The sequence below is a fragment of the Hyaena hyaena genome, unplaced genomic scaffold (assembly GCF_003009895.1).
Source record: "Hyaena hyaena isolate Hyena2069 unplaced genomic scaffold, ASM300989v1 scaffold_28, whole genome shotgun sequence".
Classification (NCBI taxonomy): Eukaryota; Metazoa; Chordata; class Mammalia; order Carnivora; family Hyaenidae; genus Hyaena; species Hyaena hyaena.
Genome location: NW_024080660.1, coordinates 1,548,268 through 1,567,495, shown reverse-complemented (window position 1 = coordinate 1,567,495; position 19,228 = coordinate 1,548,268). Strand labels below are relative to the sequence as shown.

The window sequence follows — 19,228 nt, the reverse complement described above, 5'->3', positions numbered from 1 at the left end:
CGCAGTGTGCTCGGCCTGACCCCGGATCTTCGGGTCCCCTCCCGCCGCCCCGGCCCCGCGCGGCCCCTGCGAGAGGAGGCGGCCCAGCGGCCGAGCTGGTCCGACTGGTTCTGAGCAGGAAGTCCCCCGCCCTCGCCGCGGGCGGCCGATCGACCCCGCGCGGGCCTGTGCGTCCGTCCGTCGGTCCGTCTGGCTGCCTGTCCGACAGCTGGCCGGCGCTCGCGGGCGCGCGGTCCGGCCGGCCGGGGCGGAGATCAATGCGGCTTTGTCGGGGCCGCCCACACCCCGGGGAGGCGGCCCGCGGCGGCGGTGCGAGCGCGGCGGGCCGGGCGGGCTGAGATAAGCGGCCATGTGACCCTACCTGGGCCGGGCGGCGGGGGAGGGGCGCGCAGGTGAGGCGGCGGCCGCCGGGCCCTGCACGCGCACACGGCGGCCCGCGGGCTCAGCGGCATGGCTGTCAGCAGGAAGGACTGGTCCGCGCTGTCCAGGTGAGCGCCGCGGCGGGCCGGCGGAGCCGCTCGGGGGCTCTTCCGCGCGCGGGTCCCCCTCCCCACTCCCCACCTTCCCGCCCGGGGATCCGGGCTCCGAGCCTTGATCCTGCTGCTCCGTAAGGGGGGCCAGCACTGGGGCCACACTGGAGAACTCTTAAATGACAGGACGGTGTTCTCGCTCCCCACGGTTTCCTTTCCTCCCCTTGGGGGCTGAGGCCACACACAAGCTGCTTGGCGGAGCCCCCTTCAATATGACCCCCTGCGGGGACGCGCTGGGGGTTTGGGGAGGTGTTCAAGAGTTACGCTGAGCCCCATTTCCAGACCAGCCTCCCCTGCTGCCACGTTTCTCTGGTAGAGATTGGGAGAGCCGGCCCCTGGGGAGGCGTCCCTCTGCCCCTCCTGAGGAGGAGACGTGGGGGCACCACTTCCTTGGAGGGTAGGAGAGGATCAGTGGATAGAGACCCGAGGGCAACAGACCCCCCTCCTACTAATGAGGCACACACTCTGAGTTTGGCATTTTGGGGTGGTGCCTGGGCTGGGTCTCCTCAAGATAGTTGCTGTTCCCCTTTGTGCTTCGGTCTTTATTTGTAGGCTGGTCCCTCAAAGGGTCAGGAAACTGGGTATCTCCTCTCTGCCTGCGGACGTCCTGCTAGGACTAGATAAGACTGGGGTGTTGGGGGTTGTCCCAGAGGCAGCGCCCCTCATTGTGGCTGGTCACCCCCGGTGACTCCTCTTGGAGCTACCCTGCACCTCAGCTCAGAAGTGTTCATGTCAGCATCTTCCCCTCTTATCTCCCACTGCCCATCATATACACCCATCTTGCCCTTGAGGAGACTGAGGCCCATGTAGTAGCTCCGAGCTGGATTCCTACCCCTTTGATCTCGCAGGCTTTAGCCAAGTAGAAATTGGCCACCCCTCCCAGGTGGGCATTTGGATACTGAGGCCAGGGCAGACCAGCACCCTCCCCAGGCTTTCCCCATTAAGGCCACTTTCAGGCATTCTCTAGTGCTCTAGAATCTCCTTCCCCTCCCTCCAGAAGGGCTCTAGAGCTTCTCCAGTGTCTCAGTCTCATCTCCCCAGGGCTGGGGGACCCACTTTCTCAGGCCCTCAAGACCTCACACTGCTCTGAAGCACAATGGCCTGGTAACCCCCCAGCTGGAGGGGCCCAAGGGATCTAGAAAGGGGATAAAGTAAGCCCCGAGAATGGAAGGAACTCAGTGCCCCGGAAAAAAAGGAACCGAGGCTGCCAGGGAGGTCGGACACACCCCAGGGAAGGTCTGTGCTGAGGGTGGAGCTTGGGGGTCCAGACCTTGGACTCTGTGTGTGGGTCAGCGTGCATGGGGGTTGATGTGGGAGTGTCTTTTCTCCAAGGTGTGGGCATATCTGTGCCTATGGATGTGTGTTTGTATGTGTACGTGCAGGTGTATGTGTGGGCAAGCATGTTTATGGCCTATGTAGTGTGGAGGCGTCTGTGTGGGTAGTCGGTTCTTATGTTGCTGAGTTGGGGCCTTAGGAGTCTGAGTCTTTTTGGTGTGAATTGTCTATTGAAGATCTCAGTATAAGGCATTGAGTGAAAAATGCAAACCACACACTGCTTGCTCAGGAGCTCACAGACTGGTGGGCTGTATGTGATTTTGTGTCTGCGAGCATGCCTGGATATGTATAGGGGGTGTGTGTGTGTGTGGTGGGTGGGCAGCTGGGGCATGGGAACTTTAAAAAATGGGAGCAGTGTCTGGTCTTAGCTTGTCCACTGCTCAGACGGACATGTGGCTGCTGGGGTAGTGCCGGGTTCCCACGGGCTGTCCAGGGTCAGTGCCAGGAACGCCCCGGAGAACGAGTCCTGCCACAGGCGCCCCTGGGTGGCCCTCCCTGCTGGCCCTGGCCCTCCCAGAGCCCCGTGGGCAGACACTGCTGCTGCCAACAGTCACCCTGATGAGGCACCTGGAGCAGAGGACCGCTCCTTCTTTGCTCCCTGCGTGAACAACAAGCCTCGGCGGGCAGGAGGGAAAGGGCTGTGAGTCACTGTCAACCGAGGCTCCCAGGCTGGGGAGTACTGTAGTGAGGGCATGACCCATGCAGCTCCGGGTGGGGAGCGGAGGGCCAGCCTGCAGCCTACGCTTGGCGTGAAGTAGAGATTCAGATGCTCCAGCCCCGGGATGGGGGCAGCGGTGAGCTGGCTGGCAGGGTGCCCTGGTTAGTGGCCTCCTCCTTCCCTCCCTTGGCTGGCTGGGTGCCCATAGAGGCTGGGCGGGGCCTGTCTGCAGGGGGTGAGGGGTGGGTCTGAGAGCGCCTGGGACTGAGCAGCCAGTGGTTAATCATTTCCCTACCTGGGCCTTGAGCAGACCTCCTCCCCACCCAGCGCTGCCCTCCTCTTCTCCCCTGACACCTCCCTAGACCATCAGGGCTACAAGGGACTTCAGTGCCCACCCGTGGTGACCCCTCATTGTGCACAAGGGGAACCAGAGACCTGTCTCCCTCAGGGGCTGAACTGGTCCAAAGTCACACAGTCAGAGCTGCACCTTCTGGCTGTTCTTTCTTTCAGAGGTTTGCAAATCCTGCTCCTTGAGGCTCAGGGCTCTACAGACGCTTCTGGGGCAGCCTTCCTACCCTTCTTCTACTTTAATCAGAGCAGCTGAGCCTTGATCTACTTTTCCAAGCTTGTTTTGAGGTCCTCTGCAGGGGGTGGGGGAAGAAGGGGTTTCTTCCTTAGATCTAACTTCTGTCTGGTCTGCAGCAGCCGAGAGCAGCGGTGTGAGTGCAGCATGAGGGACGTTAGCAGTCCTCCAAGGAGGCAAAGACAGTGCTGTTGTCTCCGATTGAAGGCCAGGAGGCAGAGGAAAGGATTGTGGGGAAGGAAGGTGTGGTGGGGCAGCCTCCTAGGGCTGTGGCATCAGCTGGCGAGAGTGACTAGGACTCCTGGATGGTGGGACCCAGGTTCCATCCTGGGCCTGGCTCTGGTCCATGTGTTGGCCACGGGGCTTCCCCAAACCTCTTCCCTCCTAGGCTACGCCATGAGCTCTGGCCTGTCCGGGGGTGGGGAAGCCCACACTGTCAGAGGCCCTCCCAGGCTCCCCTGCTCCTTCCTCGGAATATGTACACTGGTGGGCTCTTAAGAAGGTGGAGCCTCACCCTGCCTTAGGGACAGGCCCCCCAGACCATCTTTTACTGGCATTTGGTATTGTGGTTAAGGGTACGGGTTTGTGAGAGGCTGACCTAGGATGGAATCTTACTATTTTTTTTCTTTTTATTAGTTTTCTTTTTATTAGTTTTATTATATTTTTTCTTTTTATTATACATGGGAATAATACCACCTTTACTCACTGGGCTGTTGTGAGGTTTAATGTCAACGTTCTTTGTAAAATGCTTAGAACAGTGCCTGGTGTTAATTACAGTAAGCGCTTCTATGTTACTTGCCTTCCCTTCTTGATTCCTTTATGTATTGACTTACTATATTCCACAACTATTTTTGTGCTGCTAAATGTCAAGTACTGTTCTAAGGCTCTTAATTATCATTTATTTATCACGGGGGGGTTTGACAACCGTGCCAGCTGAGGCCCCTCCTGGGTACTGACCCCCACCCCTCCTTCTCCTTGGTTCTATCCATTTTCTCATCTTCTAGCAGGTTATTGGTAATAGCGTTTCTCCCCTGGGGCGGGGTGGTGGTGAAGGTGGTAAAGGTGAAGTGGTTCATGTTTTGCCAGGGGTTGAAGGCAGCCCCATGATTCATGAGCAGCAGGGGAGGACAAGTCACCTTGGGTGAACTGTAGGGTCATGGCATAAAGCTGGTGGACATTCAAGGACACCTGGGCCCCACCTCTCGCACTTGCAGCCCTGGAGGCCCCTTAGGTCTAGGACTGGCCTGGGGAGCAAGGAGGAGGGTGAGTCATTTTTGAGGAGACTGGGCTCTGGCAGATCGCACTCCATATATGGCCCCACTGGAGAATAAACAAATAAGCTGCTTCCCCCAGGGCTGAGAGGAGCGTGTGGGAACCGGGTTGCTCAGGACCAAGGAATCCTAAAGGCTCCGGCCCAGCCCTGCTGGGTGTGGTCAGGGGAGAAGACCTTCCGGCTTTGTGGGGCACTTTCCCCAGTGGATGGATCCTTTAGCTTTGGAGGGTGAAAGCTGGTCCCAAACTGTTCATAGGGGGAGGGAATAAGTCCAGAGAAGGAGAGAGCTGAAAACATGGCCTCAGATGAAAGCCAGATGAAGCTGGCATTTCCAAGGCTGATGGAGGAGGGCTCTAATCAAAGCCTCATGGCCTTGACCTCAGAATTTAAACAAGATTCCCATAGCCCTTCGCATGACCCCTGTGAGCTTTGTGTGTCTGAAGATTGATCATTCATTCGTTTACCACACATGAATTGATGATCTCTTATGAGCCAACTTCAGCTGAGGAATGGGAGGGCATCAGAGCTTGGCTCAAAAGAGATGGGCAGATGGCCTTTGGGGGAGCTCGGGATTTGTCCCCCCCCACCCCCCCCCCCTTGTTCTCTTCCTTGTCATGACAGAGGTTTACTGCTCTCAGGGAGGAGGAAAGCCCTGCACATCTGAGAGCTGATAGTCACATTTGTTCATTTCATATTTCTTGGCTCTCGTGGGGCCGCCAGGCACCGTGGTGGGTGCTGGAGATGACAGATGCCCTTGCCTGTGGTCTCTCCTCTCCCTGCAGGACAAGATCTTCACACTTTCTTCCCGAACTTCTCATACCCTCTCCACTCTTCCTTCCTTTGCCTTCTTTAAAAAGAAAACTTGATGCGTCTCTATTGTATATAAATTATAACTCAATTAAAAAATCATTGCTGGGGCACCTGGATGGCTCAGTTGGTTGAACGTCTGACTTCAGCTCAGGTCATGATCTCACTGTTCGTGAGTTCGAGCCCCTAATCAGGCTCTGTGCTAAAGGCGGATTGTGGATGGGGATGAGGGCAGAAAAGAAGAAGAAACAAGGAAACTAGGATTTTTGGCCTGAGCAATTTCTGTTAGTAAGATGGGAAAGATCAGAGGAGAAAGGAGTTCAGGGAGATGTTAGGTAGTGGTAGGGGAAGGAAAAGTTCCATTTCTGGCTTGTTCGGGGTGAGGAGAAGACGCTCGTGCAAAGGAGGCCAAGGTCGTCAGCCAGGGAGACTGGAGGTCAGAGTGCAAACCGCAGGGAGGAATGAGGTCCTGTCCAAGACCGCAGGGGTTGGGGTGGGGGTGGGGACACGAAGACCAGCACGGAGTAGTGAGAAGAGATGCCTGGTCCATGGGAAAGCAGCCCGATGGCTCGGGCCAGACGCAGGCTGCCTTACCCGGGGGAGAATGGGAATCAAAAAAGAAGGAACCGGTGAGGACCAGCAGCTCTCTGGAGAAACTTTCCTCAGAGAAAAGCAAATAAAATGGGACAGTAGCTAGAGTAGAATGTGGACTCAAGAAATGAGTTTTTCTTTTAACATTCATTTATTTTTGAGAGAGACAGAGTGTAAGATGAGCAGAGAAAGAGAGAGAAAAAGGGAGACAGAGAATCTGAAGCAGGCTCCAGGCTCCAAGCGTCAGCAGAACGCCTAACGCAGGGCTTGAACCCACAGCCTGCGAGATCATGACCTGAGCCAAAGTCAGCCACTCAACCAACTGAGCCACCCAGGTGCCCCTCAAGGAATGATTTTTTTTTTTAAAACGTTTTACATATGTATGTATGTATGTATGCATGCATGTATGTATCTATCTATCTATTCATTTATTTAATTTAGAGAGAGCGTGAGCAGAGCAGGGGAGGGGCAGAGAAAGAGGGAGACACAGAATCCAAAGCAGGCTCCAGGCTCTGATCTGTGTCTTTAAAATGTGTCCTCAATCCATCCTGTTTTCCTTCTCTCTGTCATCACCAAGTTCAAGCCAGCATAGCTCTCACCTGGGTGATTGCAGGAGCCTCCTGATAGGTGTCTCTGTTTCCCTCTCCCTCTGCTACCCTCAATTCCTTTTCCTTCAGTAGCCAGAGATGTAATAATATAATAATAATAATAAATTCTGTCGTGTCATTCCCCTATGTAAAACTATCCAGGGTTCTCCAGGATACTTGAGTATAACCCACATTCTTTCCCTGGTCTACAAAGGCCTTTTCCCTGGTCTCTCCTCCCTGTCCAAGCTCTCTGTGGGCCACCCTCTGGCTCTCCCTTCCCCCAAACAGCCAGCTGTCACACCCAGGGCTTGGCACTCGCTGTGCCCTCCTCTTGGGCCACCTTGCCGCCAGATCCAGCTCCTCTGGCTGCTTCTCAGAGGGTCTTCCCCTCCCAGTCGTTGTCTCTCGCTTTCCCCTTACCTGTTCTTTTATCCTATGTCCGTGCTGACATCGCTTTGTTCACATGCTTGTTTCCTTGCTCACTGACTGCACCCTGGCCCCCTGTAACATGTGCTCCGTGCACAGAAGAGCCCTGTCCGTCTCCTCTGCCACACCCCAGTCCCTGGAACTATGCCTGGCCTCTCGCCGGTGTTCAAAAAATATTTGTTTGGTGAATGTTGCATCAACACAATGTTGGACTTAGAAAACCAGATTGGAGCCATCGTGTGGCTCCTCCATATTTTAGGAAGGAAAATGGAGGAAGAAGAAAGGTGGGGGGTTGGGGGTGCCCCAGGGGAGGAGGAGTAGACTCAGCCTGACAAAAGGCCGCCTTGGGGAATCTTTCCTTGGAGGCTCCCATAGATGCTTTTCATATGCAATTCCATTTGCAAAATTTGTGGGTTTGCATGATTTTTTTTTTTCTCAAAAAACCACATCTGTTCCTTCAGTTGAGTCTTGGGTGCAGGGCGATATTCTGCAGGAGGGGAAGAGGCCCAGAAGGAATAGGGCTGGGCAGCCGGGTGGGCTGGGAGAGCAGGTTTGACACCTGACAGTGGCAAAGGGAAGGCCAGACAGTAACTCTGAGAGGGAAGAAGGCCTTTTCTAGACTCTTCCTATCTGCAGGGGCCCCACATAGCACTGGGAGGCTCCAGAGAGGGCTCACTCTGCTGACTTTTGGGGCGTGCTACTCCCAGCCCAAACTTTCTCCCAGGGCTCTGGGTGAAGCACGTCTTCTGCTCCACCAACGCCCCTCCCTCAGGCCCTCCTTGCTGTCTGGACTGCCCCGTTTTCCCCTGCCCCTTGTCACCTCTGTTGAAATCCTGTCTGCCCACCTAGGTCCAGCCCAGGTTCAGTCTCATCTGTGAGCCTTTCTTGATAAGCTCGGCCTACAGTAATCATTCTCTCCCCTGCAGAGCAATTTCTGTGCGAGTTGGGCAAGTTATTGGTGGACACACTTTTTTTTTAATGTTTTTACTTATATCTGAGAGAGAGAGAGAGACAGCATGAGCAGGGGAGGGTCAGAGAGAGAGGGAGACACAGAATCTGAAGCAGGCTCCAGGCTGTGAGCTGTCAGCACAGAGCCCGACGCGAGGCTCAAACCCACGAACCGTGAGATCATGACCTGAGCCGAAGTCGGACACTCAACTGATTGAGCCACCCAGGTGCCCCGTGGACACACTTTTCTTTCTCACTAGATAGTAGGTATCTTTAGGGCAGGGACCTTGCCTTGTTCTGTGAATCCCCCAGTTGCTGACTTGCTGGCCCATCACAGTCGCTTAGAGATGAATTTGCTCTTCGGTTGGGATGGAAGTGTGGGTGGATGGAAGATGGGGTGGGCTGGGAGTGAGGTGGGGTGGGGATGGTATGGCAGGTGGCTAAAGATGATTGGTGGGGGGGTGGGATTGGGCAGGGAAATGGGGGGTGACTGGGTGGATGGTTGTTTGGACTGACAGGTGGCTAGATGGGCAGATGGTGAGTGAGGAAGGCGATGGGTAGGCAGGTGGGTGACTAGCTGTGGGAGTGCCTGACTGGTCCTGTGAATGCAGGGTGACTGGGGGCAGGAACCCAAGGTAGAGTGTATGGACTCCCCATGTTCCCCAACGAGTGAAAGCTGGGTCTAGAAGGTGAGAGAGGCTCAAAGAGCCCCTGAGAAGGGAAGCGGATACCAGAATCTCTTCTGGGTGTAACTGGCCTTATTTGTGAGTCTCCCCATTCTGAACGGCTGGGAAATCCCCGAGTTGTTGAGGACCTCTGAGAAAGTTTCTCTGTGATTGTCCACTGCTGAATATTATCTAAGACCAGGACCAAAAAGAAAAAGGAACTGGTCAAGTATATAGACCTCCTTCAGCCAGAACCGTGCCCACCCTCCCACATTCCTAGCCACCCCTAGAGAGGGAGGCCCCACATTCCTACTCTGGGTTCCAGAGTTCAAGTCTAACCCAGGGCTTGTCATCCAGGGTGTCCCAGGAGACATGGCAAAGTCAGGAGACATTTTTGGTGGTCACAACTGGGGGGTGGTGTAAGGCATCTAGTGGGTAGAGGTTAGGGATGCTGTTCAACATCTTACAGTTCAGCACAGCCCCTCCGCGTGGAGTTATCCGGCTGAAGTCTCAGCGGCACCCAGGAGAAGAAACTCTGGTCCAATCCAAATCCTTATAGTACCTTTAATTGAAATTGAATTGACATGTAATGTGAACCACAAATATGAACCGCGTTTAAAATTGTGAATTTTCTATTAGACGCACTAAAAAAGTGAAAAGAAACAGATAATTAATTTTAATAATGTGTCTCATTTACCCCAGTATATCCAGAATATTGTTTCAACATGTAATCAATATGCAGAATTATCATTACTTTTTAAATGTTTATTTCTGAGAGAGACAGAGAGAGAGAGTGAGAGAGACAGAGAGTGAGGGAGACAGAGGATGAAGCAGGCTCTGCACTCACATGGAGCTCAAACTCATGAACTGAGAGATTAGTACCTGAGCTGAAGTCGGACGCTTAAGCGACTGAGCCACCCTGGTGCCCCAATAAGTAGAATTATCAACGAGATGCTCTGCATTCTGTTTTTCATATTACGTCTTGGGAATATGTGTGTAGCTTATACTTCTAACTCATCTCAGTTTAGCCCAGCCATGTTTCAAGTGTGCCGTAACCGCCTGCAGACATCCCAGGCCTAGAGGGTATTTGCTCTCCCAGCCCCTGCAGGGATCTGGCCTGGGAACTGGTATCCGGGGAGCCAGGAGTCTGCGCTGCACTGACCTTCTTCCCCTCTTCCCTTCCCCCTCCCCCAGCCTGGCCAGGCAGTGGACTCTGGAGGATGAGGAGGAACAGGAACGCGAGCGCCGGCGGCGGCACCGGAATCTGAGCTCCACCGCAGACGATGAGGCCCCCAAGCCCGCCCAGAATGGAGACACACCAGCTGCCCAGAGGTGCTCGGGTCAGGGAGGGAGACGAGGCGGGGGACGGACCAGGCACCGTTTCCCTATCCCAGGTGGACTTAGCTGCCCCAGATAGACCAGGTCTGGCTTGCCTGTAGGGAATGAGGTAAAGGGTCCGCAGATGAGTTTCAAGCTCCTCACCCTCCCTAGATCCTCCTCAGCGCGGCACCCTCTTCGGAATCAGAATCCTGTCTATACATTGATGCTATCCATGAGCCACTACTTCTGCTGCATGTTTGATGGATAAAACTCACTTAATCTTTAACAATATCCCCGAGAGACAGGTATCATTAACCCATTTGACAGATGGAGAAACTGGGTCAAAGAGCACACAGGTGACTTGCTGAGATCACATGCCTAAGGTTGGCAAAGCCAGACTTTTCATCCGACTTTTCATCAGATCAGTCTGTGGCTCAGCTCTTTCCACACCCCAGGCTGCTCCCCCCAACCCCAAACCTCCATGATTCCCTTCTGAGGGGAGGGACATGGCGACTACTCTGGCCGCCTGGATTTTAGGGTGAGGATGGAAAGGAAGTCTCCGGTGCGCCGAGACCGTGCTGGGCAGTCACCTGGAATCAGTCTCATTTCACCCATCAAGCCTGGGTTTGCAGATTTGGAAGCTGAGGCCCAGACAGTGGATTAACTTGCCCCAATTCCCATGGAGAGCAGGGTGGTGAGGAAGGAAAAGAATCTCCTTTTGCTGGAGGCCAAGTGCTACAGGTTTTGGATGATCCTCTCAGGTGTCTTGTGTTCCTTGGGTCTCTGAGAGAAGGGTGAACAGGGTGTGTGCTCTGGGCTGTGCCAGTGCCCGTGGCTGCCACCAAGGCCCAGCAGCCACGTGACCAACGAGAGTGCAGGCTGGTGTGTCAGAGCGGAGGGCGCTCCTCTGAGCCCCACCACTAATCATCTGTGTGACCTTTGACAAATCCCTGAATGTCTCTGGTCCCAATCTAAGCCCTAAGGAGGCGAGCATTTTATTTATTCCTTTTGACGCCCACTGCCCAGCACGGGGGCCCAGCACACACAAAGGGGTTGTTCCGTCAGTGTTTGTTGATTGGGTCTCAACATGGGTAGCTGGACCATATAGGGGTTTATAAACTTTTTAAAAACACGGTGCACATTGTTCAAATGATTTCATGGAAGCCCAATACGTAAAGCAGATAAAAGTGATCTTTATATAAGTGATGGGGGTGGAGTGGGGTGAGGAGGGGAGGCCAGGGCTCTACTTCCTCACCCCCTCCCTGGTGGCCCAGGAAGCATGTCCGTTGGGTCTCTCCCATCTTTGATAGCCTCTGATTCTTATCTTCCACCCTGTCTCCCATCTTCTGGCCTAGACTGCCCAGCGTGGATGAGGCAGAGGTGCCCGGGCCACAGACCGCAGCCTCTAGAGATGAGGACGAGGACAGCCAGGCCATCCTCAGGACACGGCAGGAGCGGAGGCAGAGGCGGCAGGCAGTGCAGGCCCCTGTCCTGCTGGAGGCAGAGGAGGGAGGGGACAGCTCTGGCCCCGGGCAGGCCAACCAGCAGCCCCTCAAGCCCAGGAAGGAGGCGGAACTGCCTCCTCGCCGGAGACTGAGCCGGGAGCAGCGGGGTCCCTGGGCCAGGGAGGAGGAGAGCTTGGCGGACCAAGAGGCAGAAGGCAGGAAGAAGGGGGTCTCAGAGAAGCCCCCCACCTCAGAGAAGTCCTCCGTCCCAGAGAAGATAGTAGCCCCTGGGAAGAGACTGGTCTCAGAGGAGACCTCCATCTCGGAGAAGGTCCCGGGACCTGAGAAAACTTCTGTGTCAGTGAAGAGAGTCATCTCAGAGAAGAAATCCGTTCTAGAAAAAACAAGTGTCTCTGAGAAGATGCCGGCCCCAGGGAAGACATCAGACTCAGAGAGGAGACTGGTTTCCGAGAAAGCCTCGCTCTTTGAGAAGTCTCTGGTGTCCGAGGAGACCCCGGGTGCGGAGACAAAGCTGGCTCCAAAGGCGGCAGCCTCGGGGCAGCCCCAGGCAGGGTGGCAGCTGGCTTCTGGGGGAAGCCAGCCCACCACCGCGGAGCAGAGGGGAGGCGCCCTCTCTGAGAAGAGCCCCCCGTCCGCGGCAGAGCTGGGAGAGCATGGGGCGCCAGGCCCTCCCACTGTGGCTTCCCGCCTCCCGCCCATCACACTCCAGGTTGGCAGTGCCCCGCCCCTCCCATCCCTGCACACGCCCCTCTCATCCGGTCCCCGGTGGTCTCTGGCGCCCTTGCCATCTCCCGTCCCTCTCACCATGGGGCCAGATTTGGCAGTTTCCTCTCTCCCTACCTGCTTCCAATCAGAATAGGGGTCATTGAGGCAAGGGCAGGCTGTTGGCAGCTGGAAAGGGCATCTGCTGTGTTGCCAGGGAGCACTGCTACCCTGAACCCCATCGTCACCCAGGGCCTGGATTCAGGACACCAGCAGACTTTGGGGAAGCCTCACGTTCTTCCAGAAGTTCTGCTGGAAAGTTCTACCTGGTGTCCTGGCCCCACGGACCTGTGTCCATGATCCACGCAGCCGAGGCAGAGGGGCAGGGCTGTTTTCTTCCCCTCTTCCCCTGCAGCTTTTGGGATGAGCCAGGCCACATGGGGTCCCCATGGCAGCTTGGGCTTCGGGCTACCCCGACCTCCCGTGTGACCCTCCCCCACTCCATCCAGGTGAAAATCCCCAGCAAGGAGGAAGAGGTGGACACACCCTCACCCACGCAGGCCACCTACAGCAGCTCCCTCAAACGCTCCAGCCCCAGGACCATCTCCTTTCGGGTGAGAGCCCGGGGCACGCTGGGGAAACCAGCATCTATCACAGCATGGGGACCTTGGTTAGATATCAAGAGGATCCTTTGGATAGAGAGGGGTTTTGGATTCTCATGGGGGGCCAAGAGCAGATGACTTGGATTAAGCGAAGGAAAGCCCGGTTAATGACCCAGAGGGTGGGTGTGGATGAGACTGTGCAGCCCCACCTAGTGGACAAGGTCAGGGCTGCAGGAAGAGGGCACCAGGCAGGTTCAGTGGCAGGGGCCCCACGCCTGCCTTCATCAGTTCCTGATCTCACCCAGGAGGCTTGCGCAGTGGGGAAGGGCAGGGGCCAAGAGCAGTGGGGCTCTCCAAGTGTTCCCTGCTCTGCCCAGTAGTACACGTGGTGTGGATGGAGGACTCCCCTCTCCCCTGATAATTTACTCTTAGTTCCTTGGTTCACTGGGTGCTTCGCTCATTTTTGACTCCCTGTACTTTGTGCCTCTGATGTGTGCCAGGCCCCGGGGAGGAAGCTGGATGCCTGATGTTGGTCAGGGCTGGTCAGGGCTCCTGGACAGTGGGGAGGCAGACAGGAAAACAGGTGGCTGAGCTGGTGGTGGTGGGGCCGGGGGAGGGGCTTCTGACCCGGCCTGGTGGGTCTGGAGAAGTGTCTCCCACACCAGAGGAGGGTCTTTAACAGAAGTTTGGTTGGGGGTTGGAGGAGGAGGAAGTGTTCAGAGAGCTGAACCCTTTTGTCCAGGAGGGCCGTGGCCTCCTGGGGACTGTCACTCATCAGAGCCTCTCCTTCTTGTTTCAGATGAGCTCCAGGAAAGACAACTCGGAAACAACCTTAATGCGCAGGTCAGGGGCCTGGGGGCCCTGGCTTTGTCTGATCTGGTCATGTTCAGTCTGTGTTTGCTGAGCGCCTGCCACCCATTTTCCTTGTGCCAGGCTGTGCCATAGAGCCCCCGGGGGGAAGTCCTCAGCCAGGGCTCCAGATCCTGCAGGGACACTGGACTAACATGAGGGCACAAGGCCCAGTGAGATGGAACACGGAGGGGAGGGAGGGAACAGGAACAGGGCTTGGGTGGGGCTCTGAAGGGGAGGACGTTGGGGCAGGAACGGGGAGGATGGCCTTCCAGGAGGAGGATCACCAGGAGTGCGGGGGAGGGAAAGTCCCTGCTTTTAGCAGACCTGATCCAGGCGGGCCTGGAAGTCTGCATGCTCCATAAGCATCCCCGTGCCCCGTAATTTTGAGGCAAGTAGTTTGAGGACTGTGGTTTGGAAAAAGGAAACTGAAATGGAAACTGAAAAGCAGTTGTGCTCAAGCATGAGGAATTCAGTGCACTCACGCTGTGTCCACCTGCCCCTAACCATTTGTGGAGCCAACTATCCAGGCTAGGCCTGGGGCGACAGTGGTGGCACCGGGTAGGCAGGTGAATGAGACATGGCTGCCACTCTCCAGCACCTCACATCAAACTTGTGAGAAGCCCCCCCGGCAGGGAGGTGCAGGGATAGGAATGTATCCCCAAAGAGGCTGTAGCAGCCTGGCCTGCGGGAGCTGGAGAATACATCACAGAGCAATTGACTTCTGCATGGGACTTGAAATAGAGGGAACAGCACAAACGAAAGCCCAGAGTATGAAAAGCATGAGGTGTCCAGTTAACTGCATGTGTGGTGGGGGGGTGGATGCTGGTGTCGGGAGGGGAGTCAGGGACCAGACCAAGAGCCTTGTATGCTGTGTCGGGGAGTCTGGTCCCTGCCCTGTGGCCTGAGAGGTTTGAGCTGTTAGGCCAGGTTGGGCTTTGTTTGGGGGTAGGAGTGGTCTGGTGGCACTAGGGGAGAGCTTGGGGTGGCTGGCAGGGGGAGTTGGGGAAGGGGACTGCGGTGCTGGGGAAGGTAGAGAGGAAGGAGATTCAGGAGATGGGTGTGAGGTCCAGTGACAAGAATGGGGGAGAAATGGCAGATATTTCTGATCCCGGGGGTGGTGCCCTGCTGAGTGGGATGTTTCTGGGGAGATGACGGAAGTCCCTGGACTTTCCTGTAGTTCTTCACTTTGGCCAAGTCATTATAGCTTCCTTCGGTGATGGAGGCCATCTTCTCTTTGCCAGAAGGGTGGGTGGGTACTGCTCGGGGTCCAGGCAGGCCCGGTGCAGGTGTCTTACCTGTTTTGTTCTGTCCTGCCGTCCCGCAGCGCCAGCATGAGGCTCCCGGGCAGCACAGTCAAGTTGGGCGAGAAGCTGGAGAGATACCACACGGCTATTCAGGTGGGCATGGGTCTCGTGGAGGGTCCAGGGTACCTGACGAGTGTGCTAGGTGTGCTCTGCGCACCTCACCCTCATGGGTCAGCCATCGGTGTTCTCTCTTTCCAGAGATCAGAGTCAGTCAAGTGTCCAGGCTCCTCCCGCACCGAATTCTTTGTGGCTCCCATGGGCGTAGCCAGCAAGCGCCACCTCTTTGAGAAGGAGCTGCGGGGCCAGAGCCGAGCAGAACCAGCCTCCAGCCGGAAGGTGAGGGCTCAGGCCCAGCTGGGTCTCTTCAGGCTGATTAGGCCCGAGGCCTCCAGATGCAGAAGCTGATCCTGGCAGTACTAGAAAGCTCCGTCTTTTCCAGGGCGCCTGGTGGGGGGGTGGCTCAGTCGGTTGAGTGTCCAACTTTGGCTCAGGTCGTGATCTCACGGTTTGTGAGTTCAGACCCCACAGCAGGCTCTATGCTGTGGTGACAGCGCAGAGCCTGCTTCAGATCTTCTGTCCCTTTCTCTCTCTGCCCCTCCCCGACTCACGCTCTCTTAAAAGAAAGCTCCATGTTTTCTCATGTCCATTTTGGCAGAACCCGCTGTTGACTCGAGTTGCTATTCATAAGCCCGTCTCCCTAGCTGTGTGCAGCATCCCCTGGGGGAGGGCCGGGGGCCTTCCGGGGCATATGTGGCAGGTGCTGGGTGGATATGGGAGTGAGGCAGAATCATGTCCCCGTGCCAGGACCTCTGAAAGTCCCATCCTGTTGCCAGCAGCCCCACGCCCTGAGATGCAAGCCTTTCATTTCAGGAGAACATGAGGCTCTCAGGGCTTGTGACGTCAAGGCTCAACCTGTGGATCAGCAGGACCCAGGAGTCCGGAGATCAGAACCCCCAGGTACCCCGTTGCTCCCTGAGATCTTGTGCTCTGGGCTGTTTGTGGGGGAATGGCCTGGGTCAGAGAAGGGGCAGCCCTGAGAGAAATAGGTGCTCCAGCAGCGGAGACTTTGGTGAGTGAGAAGGGCTAAGCCTGTGGGCCAGGAGTCAGAAGAGAGGAGTGGGTCTGGGGTCTTTCCTCTCAGGAAGGGGAGGGGCCTGGGGATCCCAAGCCCCTCCGCAGTTGGCCTTCATCCCCCCCACCCAACCCTGATGTCCCAAACCAGGAGGTGCGGAAAGAGCCAGCAGCCACCAGGAGGGCCCAGTGGGGAAAGAAAGCAGATTCCTCCCTGGACGTTGAGGTGAGAGGGGCAGAGAGGGGCTGGCCCTGGGGACACTCCACCCCCAACCCCTGTGGACACACTAATTGGCCTCCGGCTGCACAGTCTAGTACCCAGAATACCCTGGTTCTGCTCTCAGGCTTGTTCGACACAAACTTGAGAATGCTGATTGAACCCCTGAAATGGCTTGGCCTTCCCTACAGTTTTGCAAAGCAACCCCCCCCCGCCCCCGCCCCACTTCAACCAGCAGGTTTGGGGCCTCTGGTATGAGTGTGGGCCTTGGGCAAAGGGACGCCTTCCTGTCCAGAGGCCTCCTTTCCCTCCCAGCTCTAGGAACCTCCTTGTCTTTTCTGATAGACCTTTGCCCCACAGGTGTGATGAAGCCTCTGCGGGGACAGACGTGCAACTCTGCATCTCCGGGGCCTGCCCTCAGGCCGCGCCCTGTCTCCAGCAGCAGTCCTGTCTCTCATCGCCCCTGACCCCTCTCTGCCTCTGGACCTGGGGCCAGGAGTGTCGGGGAGACTCACCCAGCTCCTGCCTAGCCCAGCGTCCTGGGGGGCGGGTGTGCCCTGGCACCTTCTCCCCCACCGCAGGCACTGCAGATCCCGGGACCCAGCGTCAGCCCAGGGCACAGCGTCGGTTCTTGTCAGCGCTATGTGGCCACCACATCCTGTCCAGAGATGGCTTCTAGTTCCTGCTCTCGTCCAGGGTCAGGGTGGTAGTCTCTGAAGCACCTTGGGGTCACCTCTGTGACCTGCCCCCAGCAGGTGCTGCCAGGTGCCCGTGATGTCCTGATGTCCCTCCCAGAGGCCTGGGTTTACGCACCTCGGGCCCTGGGGCCTGCATCCCTCTTGCTGAGGCCCATCGGCTGGGTTGTGACAGAGTTGCACTGTGTCTTCATGTGCCCCGTCTCCCTGCTCTGTTTCCCTCTTGCTTCCTGGGCCTGCTGCTCTGGCCAGGAGCCCAGTGCCTCTTTGTGGCCCCCTTCACCCTCTTTCTGAAAAAGCTGCTCTCAGGAAAGATCTGATAAACTCATTCACTCTTAGGTGTAAGTGACTAATAATAACCTTAAAAACGGATTCCTTCCTGGAAGATCTGCTTTCTAACTGGGGTCGTCTGCAGTGTGTGTGTGTGTGGGGGGGGGGTGTTGTGGCTAGATTGAGGGGAGGGGCCGGTTGTCATTTTCCCTGCCACCCCTCTTTGCCTCGTGTGAAGGTGAGTTGCCACCCTGTCCTAGCACAGTGACTCACGTGGCCGAGGGCAGAACTGCCACACTTCCCCAAACATTTTCTCCCAAATTCCAGTCCTCCATTCCCCAAAGTCATGGCCCATGTGGGCTTAGGGAATGCTGAGCTTTCTGGGAATCTAGGGCAAACCAACCTCAGAAAGTCATCTGGTGCCCTGTCAAACCCTTTAATGGTGTAATTAAAAAAATAAGTGTGTGTGTGTGTGTGTACACACACGTGTATGCATATGTACATATATTTACACACTTCTCACACATATACTGTGTACTATACATACATGCACACACAAATACACATATATTCACACATGCGCACATATATACATATATACTATACATGCACATATACACACGTATACACACACACGCCTACACATTTATTTTTTCATTTGAACGTCATTAGAACTCTTCTTCTGGACTGCTCTGGCTTTACCCAGAACCCACTGGAGATGTGGGGGAGAATAAGGGCAGAGCCCTGCCCCCTTCCCTCTGTCCCTTGCCTGCAAACATACCTGGAAAACTCTGGGGTTTCTCAGAACACAGCCCTTAAGGGCATCACCAGGCCCCAGTTCCCAAAGCTTGCGGGGCCGAAGCAGCCAGCCAGGGACCACCAGCCTTGTCCCAGCCTTTGTGACAGTGAGTGAGGGCTCCTATCTTGGATCCTGTAGTCTAGGGGACAGAAGGCCCTCAGGGCCCCATCTGTACAGACCTCCCGGGGAGCCCAGGCTGGCCCATCTTCAGCTGGTGGGTCTCCTGTGGCTGGTCCCATGCTTGCACTGAGCTAGGAATGGTGGGATGTGGAGGCACTGCCCTGCACCCCAGTGCCTCCCCACCGAGGTAAGGCCAACTGCGGAGGGACTTGGGGCCCCCAGTCCTCTTCACTTCCTGAGAGGGAAGACTCCAGACCCACTCCTCTCTTCTGCCTCCTGGCCCACAGGCTTAGCCCTCCTTACTCCCCATGGTGTCCACTGCTGGATGAAACCAGGGCCCCAGGGAGGAGTGTCAGAGCTTTGCCCAGAGACTCAAAGGACCTGCTGGGAACTCAGGGTTCAAACAGGGATCTAAAGACTTCTGCATGGTCTATTCTAAACTTTGGAAAGTCCCCTGGCAGGCGAATTTGTCCAGCAGGCAGGAGCTATCCTCACCTAGAGAGGCTCCCAGGACCCTTCCAGAGTAGAGGCCTGAGTGGGGACTGAGGGGGCTAGCTTGGTCCTGGGTGTCTGGTGGGTCCTGGCAGCTGCACGCCCTCTCTGGGGGTGACCATCAAGGAAGGGCTGCAGGGCAGAGTGTTTAGGGACACGACCCCGTGACTCCCTGTCCCTATCATCATGGGCCCCCCACACTAAGGCCCTGACCTTCCTGTCAGAGGGTCAGCCTCCCAGCAAGGAGACAAACATACGCACAAGATGATTTCAGCCGGGGACAGGTGTGAGGACGAAGTGCAAGATGGCGGTGACTGGCTGGCTGAGTGGACAGGGGAGGCCTCTGGGAGGAAGTGACATTGAGCAGGTCCCGTTCCCCCCACCCCCCAGTCCTGTCTGCTTTCCTGTCCTGAAGGCTTCGGGACCTCACACATGGCCTGCTCTCTTGGCTCTCACATTTGCAAGCAGTGTCCAGGATACGCTTCTTCCAGTAAAATTCTGGGTGAGGGCCATCGCCTTGTCTCGCCCTTGTTACCCTTAGCACTATATATCTATCTGCAGGGATGGGGGACATTTGCAGCAGGTCGGGAGCAGCCCTGCCTTGTCAAGATGCATCTGCTGGAAAGAGGCTAGACTTCCTCACTGACTGCCCGCCTCCCCGTTCTCAGAATTAAATCCCTGCTTTAGAACAGAGCGCAAAAGCCTCACAGAGTCCATGAACAACTGAGAACCTACGGGATTTTTCCCACGGGGATCTGCGGTGATTTAGGTGCCCGGGTCCCTCTCCCAGGCATCTGTGCAAACAAATTATGGCCCGTTTGCAGGACTGCTGGGCTTACGAGGAACAGTAACCCCCTGAAAGTGGCTCTAGTTAACGGAAGGTTTAAGACCAGCAATTCCTAAATTCCAAAAGAT

At 56.2% G+C, this 19,228-nt stretch overlaps 1 protein-coding gene across 1 annotated transcript; it reads left to right on the top strand.

Annotated features, from left to right (window-relative positions):
- Positions 1-297: 297 nt before the first annotated feature.
- On the top strand, positions 298-17,004 carry LAD1 (ladinin 1). Its single transcript, XM_039227469.1, has 10 exons — positions 298-488; positions 9,598-9,735; positions 11,079-11,898; positions 12,401-12,505; positions 13,293-13,336; positions 14,670-14,742; positions 14,848-14,985; positions 15,520-15,606; positions 15,872-15,946; positions 16,298-17,004. The coding sequence occupies exons 1-10, from the start codon at positions 451-453 to the stop codon at positions 16,301-16,303; spliced, it is 1,524 nt and encodes a 507-aa protein (XP_039083400.1). The 5' UTR covers positions 298-450; the 3' UTR covers positions 16,304-17,004.
- Positions 17,005-19,228: the final 2,224 nt, after the last annotated feature.